We start from the raw sequence: 22313 nt of genomic DNA, 5'->3' as shown, positions 1-22313 counted from the left end.
CATTCCTTGCTTTAAGGCGTCAGATTTCGAAGAATTTTAACAACGGTTGTGTTTTTAAACTTTGATCTTAGAGACGAGGGCAAAACAATTCGTCCCGACAACACATCGAGAGTTAACCAAACTTCAAAAAAGAACAGGAAAATTGGAGTTGATTCGAATTAAATGTTGCGCATTCCCAGAATTATAACCAAAAAACGTTTTTTTGCCTTTCAAAAACAATATTGTTTACACTGTTGGCTTTGTGACCAGACCACATAAACTGCATGTCGGGGTTATGCAATTTCGTGTTCACGTGTTCTCTTACACAACACATTAGTTTGTATGATGCGTTCGTTTTTGCTTTGCTCAGCAAATGGGGTTTAACCATCAACACGGAAAGACAAACACAGTTGTCCCTGCGACCCGAGTACAGCATGCAAGTGTTTAAACAGGTTTTATTATATGTGTACCTTTTCCACTTTACGTGATATACCACTTTCCTTGGAGGTGTACCTTCCTATCGGTTTAAATCCATATGAAAGTTGTATCCCATATATACGTCCACGTTTCCATTATTTAAGCCAGTTTAATGAACAACGTCCATGTCTGGAAAAATACAAGAACGGTTATATCTGACAATAAGGTAAAGTACAACAGACACTCACCAAACTTGCATATGTTGAAGATGCCTTCACAGCCTGTCATATTTTTCAACACTTAGACAAACCAACACAAAAGAAACACGTTTAAAATTTTATTTCAGACGAGAGAGTCAGTGATTGGTGAAAAAAATAATGTAATTGAAACAGTAACAAATTGTTTGCGTAGTTACAAAATTAAAGCATGCACAACGACTTGTCCTTCTTTGTGTAATGATTTCCCAGCACCACGGTCACGCGTCCGAACGAATTCCCTAAAAAACGAACAAGGTCAATACAACGTTACCCGATAAACCTTCCACCGATTTAATAACTTTTAACTACTCACACCAACACCCCCATAAGAACCAAGTGAACTTTTGCAGCAAGTTACCTCGCCCATAGACACCACTGGATTATCAAACCCAGCTTCGGCCTTTTCGCTGTCTGTTGTTTGTGAAGTTGACGAGCCAGAAAACCAGGTCTGTGGTAAGGAGGGCATAGATGGCATGGATGGCATACTGACGCTCTTTCCTCCACCATCACGTAAACAGTAAAATACACCACCACCGATGCACAAGAAAGCAATGACGCCAATCACGATACCAACTACAGCGCCTGTGCTCAGACCTCCACCTCCACCACCGGTAGGATTGGTAACAGGTTGGTCCGATGGGTTTTGGGAACCTGTATAAAGAAGGTGTAAGGATATAGTCGTAAAAATAAGTTTCTGGTGCTGTTTTTTGAATGTCTCGGTCGTTATTTAACAGATCCTAGACAGATACCTGATGTTTTCAAGTCAAACCGGTCGAAACATAGGTCATTTTTTTAAAAGTGGGTAAACGCTGGCAAAATAATCATGCATAATGGAAAAGTGTTGTAAAACAGGCACAAAACAGTGATCCACAATGAGAGATGCAACAGGTGTACACACTGTATCGACCTGTAAGGTCTCATCAAGATCGCTTGTGACTGTGGCACAGGGCTAGCTGGTAGACTTGCAGCCCTCATTGACTATTCTGGCTCTTTTGTGCATATAAAGGGATACACAAAATATCATATAACATAATTACATCCATGCCTTGCGTATAATTTGAGTGCTGACAACGCAAATTAATAGCTAATACTTTTCAAACATTTTCAACATCCACAACAACCTGCAGCTCAGTTCAAAACCAGTCTCAATTGGATTAATATCCATACCGTAGGGGTAGTAGCATCCAGTGAAGTTTTCGTTGACGTATGTTGGATCATAACAACATCCACGTCTTAAGCACAGCGACTCTTCAATACCCGTATATCCACAATCCAATCTGTTGGTTGGGTCGATTCGTCCGCAAGCAGACAAATCTGCGTACGTAAGGCAGGTCAGCACCTCTTTTAAGACGGAGTTACAACTTTTAAAGCTCTGGTAGACACTGGACAGGATACGTTTTAAGCTAGTACGTAATTTAGCAACGAAACCAACAGCGAGAATTAGTTCTAGTTGCTCAGTTCTTTAAACCCCTTGCCGCTAGAATATGTGAGAGCAAGCACAAAGCATTGTGAACCCATTTTTTCGATATAAAAATCTATGCATCGCTATAACCATAGTTGCACTAAAACATCTGTTGGAAACAATATATGCCAGATATGTCTGGACTTGTAATTCGGAGCTTATGAACTCTGCACAGATTTGTTTGACAAACAGTCCAGTACTCAACTAAGCGTCTCCCCAATACTTTCAAACGATCGACCGTTACCGCGAGCTCACATCTCCCAGCTAAGCCAACGTCCCAACACTGCATATTTCACATTGCAAAGTATTAAAACAACTTGGTGTGCTACCGACCTTTGGATTTCTTGCACACGTATCCTCGACCCTCAAAGCAGCTGACGTCATTCCATCTCCCATCCCACGGATACATTTCAACACAAACTTCACCTCTGTCTTGTCCGTTGGGTTCGCCCGGCACCCAGTTGAGATAATCCACCGCTGAGTTGTCCGACCATTTCCACCCGGCTGGAAAGGTAAAACGTATCGGGTTAAGAAGGTTTGTGAGCACTGTTTTCATGTAAAGGGTGATATATTTTTAAGATAAGTTGCATGAATTGTTGTGTATGGTATTGCGATATTCGTTAAGAGGCTGGTGGCGACTTTCGTCCTAAATTTAGCTATCTTATATAATATATCAGTTCTTGTTGTGAGAAAAACATATACAACTTAAAACTTGGATAACCTTGCCGTTTTCGGTTGACGAGAAACTACTCTACATTCATAAAATACTTGTCCGTAAGTTTGCATTCGTTTCAAACGGCATAAAACCATGCACGTTTAAATCCCACCAAATGAGCGTTAGAGAACAGGTAACTAACTGAAGCCGTCGCTGGATAAGCCGATGTAAAGGTTATGTGAACCACCATCAATTGCGTTGATAACCGCCAGGGATTCCTCCTCAGAATGGAAACTGGCAAGGGTTGCTCCTCTTGTCTCACATTCGTATTCAGCATCGTGCCAAGATCGATAGTTGGATGTGTACTGAGCCGTCTGTAACATTGTGTAGGCATTAATGCGTTCAGTAATTTAACTGGGTGCTGCAGCACTACGTATCTTGTAACAGTTGTTCTTAACTGGGGTTCATTGAACATCCCATTGATTAAGAGAGAGGGTGCTGTCAAATTCTATATACGTCCTTGACAAGGTTCTTTCGAAACCGAAAAGCATTGACAAACATTGACTAAACGGTAAAGTATTTTTTAAACTTCTGACACTCTGTAATGAGGACTTATAACAAATAACATCCAATGCGGGAGGTTATACAACAGCTCTAGCTATACCGCACGGTCTATATTAGTCAAAACAACTTTTTTCTATACCACTATTCGCTATACAAATATTTTGCATCTACCTCGATGTAATAGCAGTATTGTCCGTAAGCTACAAAACCAGGGTCACAATTTCCCACTCCAGGTTCTGGTGTAGTTGGGATTGGAACCAACGCCTCTTTGCACACGTACGGATAAGATGAAGATGAACAACCAGTGGTGGTCGACACCATCCAAAATCCATCGCTAAAGAAATTAAATTCTCTGGTTGCTCGGAAATTTTGATGTACTTCACACACTATTAACACCATTAAATGCTGATTTAGCATAACAACACCATATGCTGCACAACAAGCCATATTAATTTTAGGTTAAAAAGCAACCATTAACCGATCAACAAACAAAAAGGCTACAAGGCGTTATGAATATATATTTTTCGTGATAAGGATTTAGCACCGAGTAATATTAACTTAGGACACTGCGCACCTTTTCATCAACACACATCCCGAGCCAGTTGCCAAGACGTCACTATTGGGTTCCGCTGCCCCCCAGTTCGTGTAATCAACAGGCCAAGTATCGTCCCAAGCAAACGTGGTCACCGTGTCCCCATTTTCCGTTTGCTGCATAGAAATCACCGTAATTAAAAGAAATGTTCTAGTAGAGCTTGTATTGTGTGCTTGTACCAGTTGCGTGAAAGTCATCCCGGTCCAGATGGAAGTGGCGCTGGTGATGTCGCGGAGAAACCAACTTTTCAGTAAGTTGTTTTCGTACGTGTTTGTGATGCTTAGTAAGTTTGTACCTGTAAATGTAACAGATTTTAAAAATGGTTTTCTTAATTTGTGGTTCAATGTTTTTAACATTATACATAATAACACCTTAAAGCAAAAGTAGCAATGTTTATGATAAAAGCAACATACCTAATACACAAACAACCTACATCACACTGAACCATACCTAATATAGTATCATAAACCAAAAGAATAATTCTCCACTAAACCCGTGGGCATTGAAACGCTATGCTAAATCTACATACCATCGCTTTGACACATGCTCTGTGCGTCGCTTCTTGAGGTAACCTGGTCAACGATCTTGTAGCAAGCATCGCCCCAGAGTTGGTATCCGCTCTTGCATTGGTCTCCTGGCGACTGTGTGGCATCAGGAATGGTTGGCGACCGAGTCTTGTAACATACGAAGGCCTTTTGATCGTAGCAGTTATTGTCAGCCCACTTTCCAGCGTTCGACGAACTTGCAATGACTTCCACGCACGCCGAATCCTGGTGTAATATTTGAACTTTTGGGTCAATAGGAGTTTGTGCTGTTGTAAGTTGGTTTGGTAAATACTGCTTTACAAGTTCGATTCATCGAATAAGTGATCTGGTCATGTTGTAGAACACGCGATTTCTCAATGTAAGTACTGTTTAATTTCCTATATGCAGTTACGTTATATTAAGCCCGTTCTTTTCTTAAAACCTCCAAAAATATGTTCCATTTTAAATCGTAACAGGCAACAATATTTATACGCACGCTATAACCGTTGGGTTCTCCAAGTAGCCAATTGGTGTAGGTCACGGCTGACTGATCTTGCCATACGTAATCGCCAGATATTCTTCCGCTCAAACCAATCCATACGTTGGATCCGATCATGGGAAGTTTACTTGTGATGAAAGACTGAAATGCACGTGGTATTCTGCTATGACGTAGGCGATGTGGAATTATGGCCTTTATTTCAATTCTCAGCTTTATAAACGATTAATGCTTATTGTATTATAATTGGAGTGTGCAGTAGTGGGAGTGTTGTTGTTTATTATCAAGTAATGCAGAAACGTCGCTTGTTAGATAAATACTCCCCACAAAATCAACACATTCCAACGTGGGTACATAACGTACACCCATAAAACCAGAAGTTTACAACGCTTTTTTCAACACCCTGCGACACAGATTTTGAAACGTAGTTAATTATTCATACACCTTGTTAGCAGTTATACCTGCTCATATGAGTTTACAACCGTTGCGAGTTGAGCGGAGTTGTTGGTGCATCTTTCAACTGCCGTGAACCAATCTAGTTTGGGATCGTCACCGTAACCACCGAACATCCAACACCTGTTCCCGTAAGCCAAGAAACCTGAGAAAACGCATATTTAAACACAGCCACTATAAAGAGTTTTATAACGACCACATAACCGGTTTTTATGTAACTTTTAAATTATTTATGAAGGAAACCGTTTCGTGATCTAGCGCAACTTTAGCACGAATTTGCAACCGCACATTACAGCAAAGCATGCCACACATTAAAATGAAATGGAATTAATGTAAAGTTTTAGGCAAAAAGTTTACAAACCCTACCTCCTTCGCAGCCGCCCTGTGCAGGCTGGGTTGGGGTGATCGGCACGGAATCGGCTCCAATGTATTTTTCACACACGTAACCCATGGTAACGCCGCAGTTATCGTCGTTCCATAGGCCACCGTTTACGTCCATTTCAACACAATCTGAATTGGAAGTGTTTGTTTAAAGTATATGCCACGCATGTATGACCATATTCATGCCCGTGGCTATACGATAGCGAACCAATAGATCGCACTATCATTAAATTTGCAACTGCTATCTGAGGTTTGACCACTTTATACTTTAAAAAGTTTGTGCAACAGCTTATTGCGCGAAAAATAAAGTATGTGTTTACTTGTGTTTTTTTAATTATGTGTTTAACTTAAATTATGATACTTGGTCAATAAAAGTGAATGCAAATAACAAGATTTATGCCAATTGTTGAATATTTTTTCTAACACAGTGTGCATTTGACATAATCACATTACACTCTTTACTTATGTGGGTTTTCACCTTCTTGATTGTAATAGTTGTTCGGTTCACCGGCTGCCCAGTTAGTAAAGTCCAGTGTAGAATTATCCGACCATCTCATCGTTCTACCATCAGGGGAGTTAGCCGCCTGCAAAAGTCATATATACCAATCAGTCAGCAGATAATTTGTGAGCATCGCGGCATTTAATGACGAGCCAATGGCGTGTCGTTACGCTGATTCACGTGACTAACTTACAACCAATCCGATCCAAGCAGAGTTGGCGCTCATTTTTGCGACTCTGCTCAACAAGAAAGTGTTCTCGTCGGAGCTGTGGATTGCCACTAGGTGTCCTCCGCGCGAAGTGCAGTTTTGTTCTGAGAGAGCCCAACCCAACGCAATGTCATCGACGAAGAGGTAGCACTTGTCCAAACCGTAGCTCGGCATGAAGCGAATCTGAAACAAGCGTTTCTTCAATGCTTACAAAATGAAATATTCACACAAAGCACGCAAGTTGGAAATATGTCAATTATATCAAACAAAATAGATTATTTTTTTTATATATTTCTACTTTCAAGGCGGTAAAATTTCGTACATATGCGTTCAATTACATTCACATAAAATATATCTTACTACTGTAAACACATAGTCTTCGGTAGCCAGGTTTATGGTAAGTAGAATCTCACCCAATCTCCGTCAGTTCCACACTCAGTTGACGGCTGACCACCAGGTGGCGGTATAACTGGAGGTGGGAGAGGATCTGTTCCTTTGGGAATTTTACAAATCCAGTTGCGGACTGCGTCACAATTCAAGTCGTTCCACCTTCACAAACATTCAGTACATAATATTATGATTTTTGTGTGATTTATACATGCAATTTGAAGCAAATGTATAAAGTTTGGAAGAATTACTGCTAAATTGAGCTTAAACTCATGTAATTTCCACGTACATGGCGTAGTTGATGAACTGGCTCTCCACACATGGCTCATTTCCATTGTGGTCGTTCGGTTCTCCGTAATTCCAGTTAGAGTAGCTTACAGGTGTTCCTGTAATGCACATGACAGTTGTGAAACGAACCAATTACAAAATTAAAATATATACCTTATACAATATACATTAAATATATATATTAATAGAGAAAAAGTTAAAAACAACAATATTTTAACAATAAATTTTAGGCTGTAATGTTGAAACAAACAGCTTATTGAATTCAATAGTAGATATTCACGCACTTTTTTAACAACTTTTAACTGAAACTAAACCATATCGCAACCGCCAACCAACCGTCAGTCCACTGATAGCCTTCATCGAGGTCAATTGCGTTCAGTCCAGTCCAAAAGCTAACGTAGGTGTAAAGACCGACAGAGTAAATAAAGTTGGATACTTCTAGCTCTTCCTGTGAGCTATGAACTGATATGAGATCGGCTCCCTGTTCTCTGCAATAGTTGAGAGCATCTTGCCACGAAACCCTTTCGGCTCTGTCGCTTTTCTCATTAATCTAGAAAAGGGAGAATTGTTGAAACGGCAATGAAGATGTATTTTTAACTTCAAAAGTCTTGGGTAGGTTTTTTTATTTCCGAGTACCTCACGAAGAAACATACCGTGAAGCCTTTGACAATTTTACAGCAACACTCACTAAGCTAGCCAAGTAAACATACCTGATAACAGGCTGCTGTGTTGCTGTTACCATACCAACCAGGAGCACAGTTTCCCACAGTACTTGGTGTTGTTTCCACAGGTTGCGTGTAACCTATTCTGTCCTTCTCACACACGTAATACCTGTTCTGACCACAAATGTCGATCTGCCAATACCCTACAAAAAGTTTGTAAAGTGTAATTAGAACTGTTGGTAAAAGCAACGGTACTTTCTTGAATACAGTATATGACTTTGACTCCATACATAAGATTATTCTTAAGCCCAAGTAACCCACCAGTCTGATCGTCCATGAATGTACATCCGTATTCATTCTCTGTACCGCAGCTGACCCACCTTCCTTGGTACACAGGGTCTATACTACACCACAGAGTGCCCTCCAACTGTGGTAAACGTGATGGGTGGTCGTACGTTGTGCATTCGTAGAAGGTGACGCCCTCGTACACGAACGGAAAATAGCACGAAAATCGAACATCTGTGACAGCAATGTGTGGAAAGTTTTAGTTTTTATTGGTTTTTATTCTTTTAATAAATCTATGTTTTGCTTGAAATATTAGCTACAAAATATTAACGACGAATTTTGTAAAAAATATGTGTGTACAACTACTATAAGCGCAGCTATAGAAAAACCGTGACATGTAGCACTTGCGTTATGTTTCAACAGCTCTGCTGTAAACATATTATATAAAGATTTAAATATATTGTGTTTGGTTTACCTGGCTCGCCTTTATCCCATTTAGTGTACGTCACTAATTCCTGTGTTTCCCACGTAAAATACATTGAACCTGCGTCTGTAAGTTTTGCCGAAAGACCAATCCAGGAAGTGTAACCAAGGCCAGGAGGAAGAGTGTTCAAAATCTAAAAGTAAAATAAAAGTACATGGACATCAGTTTCAGTATCTATTTAAAAACACCTCGTATGACAAAGTAAAATTAAACAACAAACTACGTTTTTCTCGACCAAGTATTGGCGTTATCACGAGCAAATGCATAAAAAATTTAGCTCCATATACTCCTGTTGGTACATCCACAGTTAACGTGTTCAAACCAAACGCGAAAAATAAAAACGAACCAGTGATTGTATGAAGGATTGTTCGTAGTCATCATGGATAGATGCAAGTTTGCCGCCGCTTTCTTCGCAGATTCGGTTTGCGTAAATAAACATAAACTCGTCCGTACTTGCCAGGTAGCATGAAGATCCTACGAATGTTCGTATTGGCAAAAGAATATTTTTAAGTACCACCTTGTTGATCCACTTTAAAACTTTTTTGTAATGATACATAAAAGCAATGCACTTTTCTCTGACGTGCGTAACGTTCAAAGTAACCACAACCGATGCAAATACCGCAATCAAATTCATTTTATTACAAATATGAACTAACCCAACAGAAGGAAAACACAAAGCTGTACAACTCTAACACCAAACGAAAATGTCCAAAAGTACAACCATTATAACGAGTTGTAATCAACATTTACAAAGTATAAACTCACCATAAGCGCTCCATCCCACGTCACAACCTTCCTCAGCTGGAGGAGGTCCATCAGGTGGGGGGAGAAGCTGTTTATTTTTCTTGCAAAGATACGGAAGATTTTCGTCGCAACTTTTATCGTTCCAGTAAGCTTCGAAGCGGTAGATGTTCACACACCGCTTGTTCTGGAGGTTTGAAATCGATAAAAGTGAAAAAACACTCAATCTGCCGTCTTTTATAATCATTAAACAGCCTTAATATGTTGTCAATTCTGTGGTCGGTACGTGAAACCCATTGTTATTAAAAAAAATATCGTGAGTAAAGTAGTTGAAAAACAGGAATTCGAAGGATGTTTTAATGCAGAAATAATCTTATGAAATCAAAACAGCCGACGTGCGTTTATTGCGTTCCATTGATTTGTGGTTTGCGCAGTTTAAGCTAATGGCTGTATGCGACACAACAGCAAATCATTTATGTTACATTCAGCGATATGCGAAGCACAAAAAACAGAAAAACAACATATGTGCCCTACTATAAATTGTTAACTGTGTGCTACCGCGCACGTGTTCTGCTTCAGTGTTTCAGTCTTGTCGATACCGCGATGGACTGTTTTCTTTTGAACTTTTTGTTTCACAGTTGTAATTAAGTTAAAGTGTCGTAAAGCCACATGTACGGCAAAATATAAACAAATGTCTCTATAAATGTCATTTACTTACGGACTGTTTGGGTTCGTCCCAAAACCACTTTGTCATGGTAACGGGGCTCCCATCTGACCATTGGTAGTAGTTTTCTATATCCAGATCGTTCAAACCAATCCACACATCACCACCAAGATCTTTAAAAAACTATCATATAGCATTTATGCAAATAGGGTTGGTATTCAAACTTCTCACCAGCAACGTAAATTGTTCCTTTAATGAAATTATTTTCTCCTTCAGTCCAAATTGACGCAAGGTCGCCACCAAAGTTTAGACACGTGGATCTTGCATCGTGCCAAGTAGCGGTAACGCCTTTTGGTGAGATGTAATAACAATGGTCTTGCCATGCCAACCAACCGTCATCACAACGAAGAGCTGAAATGGTAGAGGGAAAATGCTTTGCAAGTTTTGTTAGTTATGTATATTACACACAGAAAAAACAAGGACTTACTGTTTCCACTGAATTGAAAGGACGAGCCATACGGACCAAATCTGACAACAAAATGACCAGAATTGGTTATGGAAAGATTTTTTCATTAGGTTTTTTAACAAAGTAAGAAAGACCCCTACAACTAACCCACATATCTTGGCCTGATTTTGCATTCCCAACAAAAGACGTATAGATTTATCCAAAAAAATCTAGCAATAACCGTCATACTTTCAAGTAAATCTCATATAATTAGAAGAAAGAAACTTACGACTGCGAAGTGACGCCGTTCTGATAACTTCCTTCGTAAGCGACCAAACCCTCCGTGTTTTCCACTGATATTCCTCCGCCGTGTGAGTTCAGAACTTTTCCGGCATGCACAGCCGCTCTGCACACCGACGAATGCTAGATGGAATATAATAAAAGGAACGTTTCATTGGCGGCAAATCTACATACGAAATTAAACCGTAAGTGGCGGGTTCGAACCCGGACTATCAGGGTAGAAATTAAGAAGTTTGTTATATAAAGTACAACAGTACTGGAAAGTGATTACAAGACTACACAACACGCGTACTTTTGTGTATATGCTGGTTCCGTACACTGGAGTTTGGCCAGCATCTTCTGCACAACCTGGTGGACAATCGGCCGCAAAACTGGTTGTGTCTTCCCATAATGTTGCGGTGTCTGCACAATTGGTTAAGAGCTTAAATGAGTGGTCTGAACTTTCACTGACCTCTTACGCACTCTTCCGTAACAAATCTTACGATCTTTTTTAGGCAAGTAGAGTTTTTTATACCATTATTGCAACTTGCCAATTAGGAATCTCTGGGTCAAAACATCATAATAATATACATTTTTTGCCAATTTTGCTTTACAAAGGTAAATTTTACATGAAGTATGAATATTTCACAATATAAATGCGCAGCAGCGACGTTTAGCGGCAAGTAGCTTTTTTCAAGTACGTCATACCAGAGCAGGAGAGCAAGCCATCCACATAACATCCGTTCAATTCGAATTGCATCGTGATTTCTCCGCTCCACGTTTGTGGGTAAATTCGTACGAACAGAGTCGATATCGGTTCGCGCAGGATGTCGTTGTATTCCGACTGTCCGCCACTGAGACCGGTAAATATCTACAACAAAACACATTTAATCCAGGTTTAAAATACATTTTCTCACACATTAGAAAACTGCAACCAAACCTTTGGGTATTCACAACTTTAGTTGTAAAATTCGGGGGGGAAATTAAAAAAGGAGCAGAAAAAGAGTTTGCTTCGACGTTGCGCCAGCTGGTCGTTAAAAATTCCGGATATAACCACGGGTGTGGAGTTTCTGGTTTGCAAACTTACATTCACAAAAAGTTAAACAATGCTCTGCCACGACCATTAAATTCGGCCCCGAAGTACAAAGGTCGAATTGCATTGCTCGTCAAACAGCATACCACCCCCTAACAGCACATCAAACAATTTAAGCGACTTCTGCCCAGACCCTAGCAAAACATTAACACGCGCACGTCACAATGCAATCCGTCAACAATGGGTGCCTGCGCCGACACGCATCGCCGATTTTTACTCACGTGATTCGAGCCGCTTTGGTCTTGATAGGTGATAAAGTTGGACCCATCGCTACTGAAGGCAACTGTGTAGGTTGTAACGAATGATGAGCGACCTCCACTGTACAGTGTCACTCCCGCAAGCTGATTGGTGGATAAATGGGTTTAAAGGGGGTGTTTTGTAGGCGTTGTCCCAATATACAAATATTCAGATAAATTGCTTTTGGATGAAGAGGCATATTGCCTTGTATATGATGTTTTTCAATGTATGACACAACGAACGATTAATTTCTTTGGTCTGGAAAGCACAGACAAGTCCACAATACGTTCTAGTGATTTTGTTTGACACCAGGGCTGGCTATTATGACAAACGTCACTGCCACGAATATTAAACTGAACACGTGCAGTTTATACTTTATTCGTGATATGCGACTTACTTTGAAGATGTCGCTGAACTGAACCTGTACGAACTGTCCTATACTCGAACTTGTAGGCACCCAACCCGCCGGAGTGTAACCTGTCAAAATTGAGCAATGTGTAGAAATGTGGACCACGCCACTCAGCTTTCTTTACCGGGCACAAATCCAGAAGTTTAATCAAGAAAAAACTGCCCCTCGTGCCCCCAATAACTGCTAGGTTTAATTTAACGCAATAACTTTAAATATAGGTGGGAGTTAATGTGTACATACTAGGGCATACGGGAATATCACAAAACTCCCATTCCACATCTGGGTCTGTGGTGTAACACCATGCCTGGGCACGACTGTTCGGATTCCTGCAGTAATTGCTTCGCAAATCGGCACTCGGATAATTTTCTGAGGTGCTACAAGATAAAATTTAGAGATGCGATGATGACAGTGTGGTGGACATTGGTGGTAATTTTGCGGGGGACACTAAGGAATTTGGTCCAGGGCTGCTAGGAGAGTAAATGCAGTATATTATTCGCGCTGAAGAACATATACATATCAATTCAAACTCCCACGTAAAATGTATGTGAGGCTTCGGACAAAATCGTCAAAAAACAATCAATGACACCATTAGGAAACAGAAGTACACAAATTTATACTTACATGTCGTGATTATGGGGATCTTGTAAGTTCCAGGCTTGACAGGTTAAACCGCTCTGTGTCCTGGCAATCCAACCTCTGTAGTTGGACCCATCGTCGCTGGCGCTGGCAAGACATTGATCTAAACATACGCACGAACAAATGTAACGAGTCGCTTAAGGTAATGGTAATTCTGACAGGTATGTTTTATGGTTGTAAGGGGACAAATAAGACGGTTATTACCTGTATCGACAGGAGCCCTCGCTTGCTTCGCTTCTCTGCCACTTTTCGATGTTGACGCAGTGATCATATTGTCCGCTATAAGACCAGAATTCATTCCAAGTTTCTTCAGACAATCTGTGTGGAAATGGGAATTGTAACAGGGGTTACCGATGCCTAACCTTAGCGATGCACCATGTAGCAGCCGGTTTGACAAAATATAGAGTTAAACACTGGGGTGGGTAAATTAAATGCATCTTACATACTAACAGATATTTAGAAAAGACGAAATTCAACGGACTTAACAGAGCGTTACGTACTTGCTGTGCAACCAATATACTCCAATCTGAGACAAGCTCCATTGAATGACGTCACCGGGTGACATCTCACGTGGCGAGCGATGATTGGTCGAGGAAAAAGGTTTGTGACTTGGGTGTTTTGGTCTTTATTGCCGTCGAAAATCTGTCAATAAAATTTAAAACGTATACTCTGCATCATGTTACGTCACTGCCACGATATTTTGCCAATATGCAAGTTATCAACCAAACGACATCAAATAAAACTAGTCTAAATTCCGGGTGTTTCCACGTGAAAAATTGTCACAAAACTTACAAATACTGTTCATACAGTATTGTTTCAAAACTTACCACTGGGTCTCCGTTGCTGTCTGAGATAAATTCCCACTGACCGGCGGCAGCGTCTTGGCTGTACGAAACCTTATATGACGTCACCCAATCACGATCACTATAAACAATGATTCCATTTCGGCCCTGCACATATATACAACATTGCTGCAAATCTGGAAAAAGCGAGTTTTTGAACCGTAATGTATTATATCTAATATATAACCTGTGTGATGATTCCTTTCAATTCCGAGTGGTGTGGAAAGTCAACTTGCAAGTAAGGGTTGGGGTCATCCCCACTTGGCAGCCATGCGCCGTGGCCGTTTCCCACTGATACTTGACCTGTGAGGCAGTATTTGTGTGAAGTAATTTACTTTACAAATATCCCGACGCAGGTGTGTTTTTGCATGCCTTGCAGCTTCAGCAACATTGGAGCAATTTTATAGTCTGGAATTGTTTCTCTAAAACGTGGTATATGACAGATCGCTGAGCGAATACTACGAAAACAATCGTTTGTAAACCGCAGCGGGTTTGTGCGTTGGTTAATTTACACCAAACTATACTGGTATTCAAACCCAGGATAGCATGGACATAAATTCCTATCAGAATTGTGGTTGATAAAAGTATTGGACTCTTTCACTTATTGGAATTAACTACAAACCGTTTATGACTATCACATCAGCAGGGGTGTTAAGACGCCCTCTGTCGGCAGAAAACCATTCGTCGTTTTCGCTTGAAGCGGTTATAGCGGAATCTGGAAGTGTGCCTCCGTATTCTGCACCCATGTGTCTGCACAGAAAATACAGTATCATGTCACATTGAAGATTACCGTATTCTTACACGAAATGTTCACTTCACTGTTATGGATAATTCACTTACTTAAAACAACACGCTTCGTTGCTTTTGCAGTTTTCGTCGGTGATGTCAACTCCCACAATATTGTCCATCTTCCCAACTTTTTCGCACACGGAAGCCAGATGCACGTAGCAATCGTTGTCATTCCAGGTACCGTCATGCCACATTTCCATGCAATCCTCCGTGTTATCATTATTCGGTTCACCTTTAAAGCAGCGGTTTTACAAAGACCCGTATTTACGCCTATTACAACCAGTTTGTTGTCACAAGCTAAAATTTGCAGCATCCCGAAAGTGAAACAACCATTAAACAAAGTAAGCATTACTAGGACCAATCTAGGTTATTGCAAAATCATCCAAAATGATTAGTCGTAAGAATATATGAATCTTGCCCTTCCGGCATTATCAGTATTCTTATTTAGATGTATGGAATCCAAGAATCACTTTTTACAAAACTTTTAGTGAAACGATCCCAAGACCAAGATTAAATACAATTATCGGTGGGAGATCTTTAACTTTATAAATATTTCCAGTCAAACAGAATATATGCGATTGATATGTCCACTGAACATACGACTCGTTTAGAAGCAATATGTTGCTGAAAGAATAACCTGGAGATTTAGTGCCGTGTCTGTGGATATCATATTACACATTGCTAAGATGGTCTTACCTGGATACCAGTTGATGAAATTAAACGGGGAGCCATCGGCCCACTCCCAACCCTGGTCAACAAGATCGATGTTGTAATTGTTCAAATCGTTTCCACCCAACCAGAAACGATTCTCAGTCGGCAAGTTTGCAATCAAGGCTGCAAAACAATTTGCTCTTGAGACGATGCTGATTCAGTTAAAAATCGGATGACGCAATATTTTACCTTTGATGTTGTTTGTAAAGACTAGATGTAAATAAAATTATACTTTTATTTTAAAGCCTGCTATAGTTGTTCACTTATTTTTAACCGATGGCAACAGATAATTTTATTGGAACATATCATTGATACAATTCCTATCAACGGTTATCTTACGTGCCGCGGAAAAGAACAAAACAAAACAAACAATTTTCACGAGAAAATCGCCTTAGTAACGTATTCCTGACAATGGATCACAAGTATGTAATTTAGTGTGCAACATATGAACGAACGCATACCGTCCACGTGTGCATTTTCCTCGGGTGAACTTATTGCTGCCAAATCACCGCCACCTTGTTGACAAGCAACCCTCGCGTCTTGCCAGTTTCTCAGCTGCACGTTCAACTGCATAGAAAAGCTTTATTATTCTAGATTGTATTGTGTTGCGCTTCAATAAGAGGCTATCACGCAAGATGGTCCAAATCACGCAAGAATATAATATCATTCTATAGTTTCACTTACTTTGTAACAACGGTCGCTAGAGGGATCAGAGATCCATCCGTCGCCTCCACATTTCTCTAGGTCAGGAACTGCGATATTACATAAATATGAAACCTAAAGCGACTTCAAACCAAAATGGAACAAATCTTACAATACAGCCAGCGACGCGAAAAAGTTAAGGCATTTGGGGCACGCTGGTTTACGCAACGAAATCTGCATCAAAACTATTTTTTTCCTGTACAGCGCAGTAGTGTAATGAGTGATAACATTTTAGGACTTACCGTATGTAGGCGGAGGTATGGTCACATGATTCACCGGTACTGTAACAGAAACAAAATCCTGTATAATGTTGTGAGAGCAAACAGGTGTATGAAACTAACGGTACCACATAAATCACGCCGGCTACGTTATATCGCACACAGTTAACGACAGGTATTGACGTATCAGCATGCGTAAAGTTGCTTTGGGTCAACACTGGTCGTGTTTAAGAGTTATTACTTGACAAACTATGTATGACCTGTTCAGGAAATTGTAAAAAAGGCGTTTTCAAATTACAGCAGAAATAAAATTTTGTTAAATTTCGCGTTTGGTTCATGAAAAGCATGACACCAAACCGGGCCATAGCCAACACAGACCTTGTATTGATGAATAAAACGTACAAGTGTATCACGGAGTTACCTGTTAAATAATTTAATATTATTCAACTTTGGTTGTCATCAAAGTATTCGAAAACCTTGAAACAAAACCACCAAACACCATAAACTACCATACACTACCACTCACTGTCGTCTTTCTTGCAAATAAATGAGGTCAGCGAACCACAATTTGCGTCGGACCACTCTCCAATCTGGTTCACATTCACGCAACTACCATCCCCATTTGGTTCGTTGTTCAACCAGTTGTTAAAGGAGTATGCTTCGTTGTCTATCCAGCTCCAGCTGGAACCTGAGCCCGTAAGACCAATCCAGCTTGTAGATTGTGAGTTTCCTGTCACAACGGAAAAATAGTCGGTTAATAAAGCGTCACCTGAAAGATAATGTTGACTTGCTAAAAGTGGTTGAACCAAACAGATTATAAAAATAAACTTGAATGTAATTATTCTTTAACTGATATCTCATATTATTTATGTGTTTTCCACTTTCATGAGGTTTTGAATTAAAGGCAACTCAGTGGCAACGTGCGACTCACCCACAATGAAAGACAGTTCCCTGTCAGTGAGTACACTCGTCAAGTGACCACCATTCGTTACGCAGTAACTTTCAGCGTCCGACTGACTTCTTTCGTCCGGTGCGAATAAGTAACATTTCCCGTCCAGATGCCTCCAGCCACTATCGCATTTACCATCCACTGCAAGCAGCAAAAATATACTTTTTTCTAGATCGCAGGAAATTCAACTTCATGTGTATGGAAAATACGCCATGACTTTTAGGCAAGGGACTGACGATACCCATTGGGCGAAACATATTAATTTTACCAGCCTGCGTCCCCTTAAAAAATAAGTACCTTGTGTTATATTTGGGCACAACCTTTGCAAAATCTTTATGAAACGTCAAATATGTCGCGAGGGATTAGATATTTATCCAAAGGTATTTGACAATCTAACCGACCTGATATGACAGGTACCGACGGCAGGCCTTGTCCTTCTGGCAGCTCGCAAATGTAAGGTCTCATCTCAAAGCAAGTTGCAGTTTCCCAATTCTCAGATGACTTTCCTGTGTATAAAGCCAGACAATCCTCTCTTCCTGTAAACAACAAAATTGTTATTTGGTGTAATACTGTGTGAATAGTGCTAGAAATGTACACAACACTTTTTCCCCGGGCAAACTTTTACGATGGTGCAAATATTTATACAAGCTATATATATATAACTGTTAACCGTTTGGTGAGTTTTGATTACTATATATCTAATAAATCGTCAAAAATGATACACAAATTTGGTTAAAAAATGCGGAATTTGAAAATTGTACAAATTTTATTACACCATACATAAACCTATTTAGGACTCAACCGATTTGAAAGTCATGTGTGTTTGTGAACAGAAAACACATTTTCGGATATACCGGCAATAGCTTGTGGCATGTTGCGAGCCCAATAATAATCCGAGATTGCGGTTTGGTCCCACCACTTGAAGATGTCGTCATGACCTACGTCAGAGCCTCCTAACCATACGAGTGGGTGTCCGTTGGAACTGTAGCTTTCCAACACGCTCCCGATGAACGCTTCTTCCTCTTTACTGTTGTAAATATGAATGTAGAATCCTCAGGGTTCTTATTAATAGTTTGAAACAAATCAAACTTAATGTCTGTTTAAACACATTACTCTTTTATAGCCTGTATGTAAGGCATGGGAGTGTCGCTTTGAAAGTATAACACGGTATACCTGAGTTTAGAATCGTTTTCTAGAGAAACACGTGTTTACGTTGCATCTGTCATACTCACGTTTCTATTTTCAACATTCCTCCGCCCAGACCTTGGCATACAAGTTTCGCGTCCGACCAGGTCAGGGTTCTGTCCGGGTTGACGACGAACTCGTAGCATTTTCCGCTTTGTCCAGAGTACAACCAAGTTGGCGGACACTGAGCTGTAACAAAACGTAAGCAATTGCCAAAAAACAACTATGTTTACACAATGTCCTTAAGTATTTAGGTAAATTACATTATTAAAATAAGACAACGTCTGCTCAGCATGTCAAGCATTACAGCTTTTGGCCTACTTGTTCAATGTTTTTAACTCCAATTATATTGTAGTGGTAGTTTCACTGCCAGGCATATGAATTAATAGGAATTGCTCTTCTGATACTTTTAACACTTTCGAAGTACTAGAAGAGCAATTCCAATTATTTTCCACCTAAATAAGAGAATTCCTACCTTTCGGTCCACGCTCACAAACGAAACGTTTTTCTCCAGAGCATTTTGCGATGTCCCATAAGTAATTGAGAGCCGGATTTATTTCTGCACAGCTGCTACCCGTGTATGGTAAACTACGAAAGACAAAATGAGTTTACCATAAAAATAAGGTACAACAGAAAACAAGAGAAGCTTACGGAACAGGAGGTTGACCTGATGCAAAGTAATCGTAGGAAAATATTGAATTCGGATCTGACCATTTTAAAGTACCTGGCGTGGACTGAAACAAAATAAAGTTTTACTTTTGGCAAAGCACAGCGTGGTATTAAATTGTGAAGACAACCGTTTACTCACAGTATCGGAGAGGCCAATCCAGGCGGCAATGCCTTGAGAACTGACCAACGATTGGACGAATTGTCGCTCGTTGTCTATTGTGATTGACACAAGATTTGCTCCCTGTTTTCTGCAAGGATAATTGGGTAAAGTAAATGAATGGGACAAAATAAAACGATAAATCTACTCAAACCGTTAGTTAACCGTTCTTTATTTCTTAATAACGATATTGTTCACTTTCAGTTGTCATTTTTAAAGTGCTGCTACTTATATGAACAAAACAAGTCCTGAAATCAATTGCAACTTTACACATTTAACGGTTTTGAATCTTCCTAATTGAAATGTGTGAAAACCTAATGGAAAGAGGCATACTTGCATTCTTCTTGTGCTTCTATCCACTGGTAAGCTACGTTCGATACATAATAACAGTTGCCATTGTACTCTTGATAGTTACTGGGACAGTTAACCACCGCGCCTACGATAATAAAATATCTTTGTTTACCTGCTCAGTTACGCCTAAATGGTGTCAAAACACACAAAGCAAAACTTTTACTGAAAACTGAATAATGCAGTGGGAAGACCCCAAAGTGCTTTTTGATTGTATTTAAATTGTACCTGGGTCTTTGTTGCATACGAAACCGTTCGTTACTTCGCAACTATTATCGTTCCACTGCTTGTCGTTGATAAACGGTATGGTAAGGTCGATCCATATTTCAACACAATTTTCCTGGTAGGCGTTATTTGGTTCAAGGGGCTTCCAGTTTCTAAAAGAAAAATTGAAGTAGTTATCTTGTGGTTGAGAAGTATTCAATTACGACTTTTGATGTTATTCTGTACTGTTTCCCTCGTGCATCGTTCTACAGTTAGAGTTCCTTATTTAGATTTACTTACAAACGGCATATGACGAAAATAAATTTTTGAGGGAATATTTTGCTTACGCGACAGCAGGGTCGTAAGCAGACCCATCAATCCAAGTGAAAGTCTGTTCCGAGGTTATATCGTTTAAACCGATCCACCAACGGGTAAGAGACATTCGTTTCAGGTTCTTGTCCACCACCCAATCCTAACATGCAAGAAAACATAATAATAATAAGGACACAAAAAATTCACAAAACAAAAAACGTGCATGCGGTGCTTTATGCAATAAGAAAACGTCAGTTGTTGCAACGTTTTGCAACCACTCTGCTTCACGGTCATGTTTCCAGGCATAAAATATAGTTTTACACGCATATTTGGAAGAAGTGAGCGCATACAATTTTGACTTAATTTCGGGTAACAATATTAGGGCATATGGCAAATTTAGGTTGTCATATATCTACCCTCTCTTCTACTGTGGCGAAGCTAGCAAGGTTTCCGCCGTTTTGTTGACACCACGACTGGGCGGAAGTCCAGCTTAACATCGGCTGCACATTATCCGAGAAAAACCAGCATTTCTCCCCGTTCAGGACCCAACCGTTGGGACAATCGTTCTGCGCCGTAACTGTGAGACAAAAACAAAATATTTACAACAAACTCCGACATAGCTTCCGAAGAAAAATATCCGGTTGCTAAATCTGTTCTAAACGTGACAAAGATACCAGCATATTGATTGGTGTAAGTGATTTGGAATTCCGTAAATTTCGTAAGTTTCGCCGCCTAGTGTCAGTCATCAAATTAGTTCAACCACAGTCAGTAAAACTACATTCGAAAGTTTAGAAAAAGCATAAACGTCAAAACCGATCCGAGCCTTACGATACATGTAGTGTGAGAATGTAAAATAGCATTCACCCTGGTCACATCCGTTTTTTAATGAAAATAACAAAATGCAAAAAAAAGTTTTTGATGAAGAAATTGTGAGTTGCATTGGATACTTTGTTACTTACCGGAGCGCAACAACACCGTCACACAAACCGCAAGATGCCACCAATTTTCGCCCATAGCTCCAACGTTGGCCTACAGGTCAGTTACACTAATCTGCCAGGCAAAAATCATACAAACAGTTACGGAGTTTGATCGAACAACCACCACAACGTCGCAATTATTAGCAACAAAAAATTAGTTTCGTAATTTAGGTGCCCTAAGTTCCAACAGTGCCACCGACTTTCAGCTCAACGCCAAATAAATGAGACTGCGAAGATTTTCAGGCTTTGGCAGTTAATGATTGTATCCGGCATATCAGAATGCGACAGTAAAATTGAATAATGCACACATAAACAGGTGCGTTTACGAGCAATGCATGGCTATATGGCATATCGTTTGCAAGCCTACGATGTCACGGTATTGATTCAATGCGTGTTGTTGTTTTCCGTCCGCGTTGTGCAGTAAAATTTACGACGATACGTTGTACTGTTTTTTGACGCGCGCTCAGAACCACCAGCACCTTTCAATCAATAACGTTTTGAAAAGGGTTAAAGTTGAACATTTATCCATAAACCGAGTATTAAACTAAATGCAGCATAGACAACGAATGTTGTACTTTCATATTAAATGGCTTCAACATATCGTGGTAATCAATTGAGTAAAATCATTACTTTTTGTAAAAAAAACGCGTAATGTTCTGGTTTTGGTAAAACACAACAAAATCCATAGAGGAACGCGATACAACTTCACTGTTAAATTCATTGATATATTCTATAAACAGCATTAAAGCGTTTCAAAACTAAATTACGTCTGTAGCCACAACCACCCACCTGACGCTACGAGGTGTATCTTTCACGACCCCATGCGGATGACAAACTTTTCAGTGTTCTCTACTTGGGTATACGCACGCAACCATGGCGAAGCTGATAAAATGTCAAAAAACATTCCCAGACCTAGTTCGCAACAGGGGTACTGTGTGCAGTTCGATTAAAACACGGAATTGGCTCCATTGCATATGTAAAACTGCATTATATGGCTTTACTATTGTTTAGCATTATTTCAAAATTTTATTCACAATTTTACACAAAATGACATTTCTATTGCAGAAAATACCATATAAAAAGTGCTACAGTATACGCAACAAGTTACTAAACCTAAAAAAGATGAAAGTTACAAACTAAAAACTTCAACACA

The 22313-nt window shown here is 39.9% G+C and overlaps 1 protein-coding gene across 1 annotated transcript; it reads right to left on the bottom strand.

Moving 5' to 3' along the window:
• Positions 1–760: 760 nt before the first annotated feature.
• On the bottom strand, positions 761–21234 carry LOC145913818 (uncharacterized). The gene is made up of 55 exons (XM_083001578.1): positions 21143–21234; positions 20600–20760; positions 20219–20343; positions 19896–20044; positions 19653–19755; positions 19302–19410; positions 19145–19227; positions 18969–19081; positions 18541–18682; positions 18163–18335; positions 17710–17844; positions 17291–17449; positions 16886–17089; positions 16384–16422; positions 16124–16191; positions 15901–16006; positions 15425–15562; positions 14780–14960; positions 14562–14689; positions 14127–14242; positions 13925–14047; positions 13598–13739; positions 13302–13415; positions 13083–13200; positions 12702–12835; positions 12450–12529; positions 12037–12156; positions 11431–11593; positions 11036–11145; positions 10733–10866; positions 10486–10526; positions 10230–10409; positions 10053–10171; positions 9359–9521; positions 8940–9067; positions 8585–8726; positions 8146–8343; positions 7873–8027; positions 7499–7712; positions 7164–7260; positions 6901–7036; positions 6473–6670; positions 6259–6364; positions 5766–5909; positions 5408–5544; positions 4947–5090; positions 4456–4696; positions 4106–4221; positions 3909–4042; positions 3506–3668; positions 2973–3144; positions 2449–2619; positions 1821–1967; positions 1012–1304; positions 761–892 (listed from the first exon to the last, which is right to left on the bottom strand). The coding sequence occupies exons 1-55, from the start codon at positions 21195–21197 to the stop codon at positions 872–874; spliced, it is 7485 nt and encodes a 2494-aa protein (XP_082857704.1). The 5' UTR covers positions 21198–21234; the 3' UTR covers positions 761–871.
• Between the last annotated feature and the right edge of the window lie 1079 nt (positions 21235–22313).

The sequence above is a fragment of the Ascidia mentula genome, chromosome 9, assembly GCF_947561715.1.
Source record: "Ascidia mentula chromosome 9, kaAscMent1.1, whole genome shotgun sequence".
In the NCBI taxonomy this organism is placed as follows: domain Eukaryota; kingdom Metazoa; phylum Chordata; class Ascidiacea; order Phlebobranchia; family Ascidiidae; genus Ascidia; species Ascidia mentula.
The sequence above is the reverse complement of the archived record's forward strand: the minus strand, read 5'-3'. Positions and strand labels throughout refer to the sequence as shown.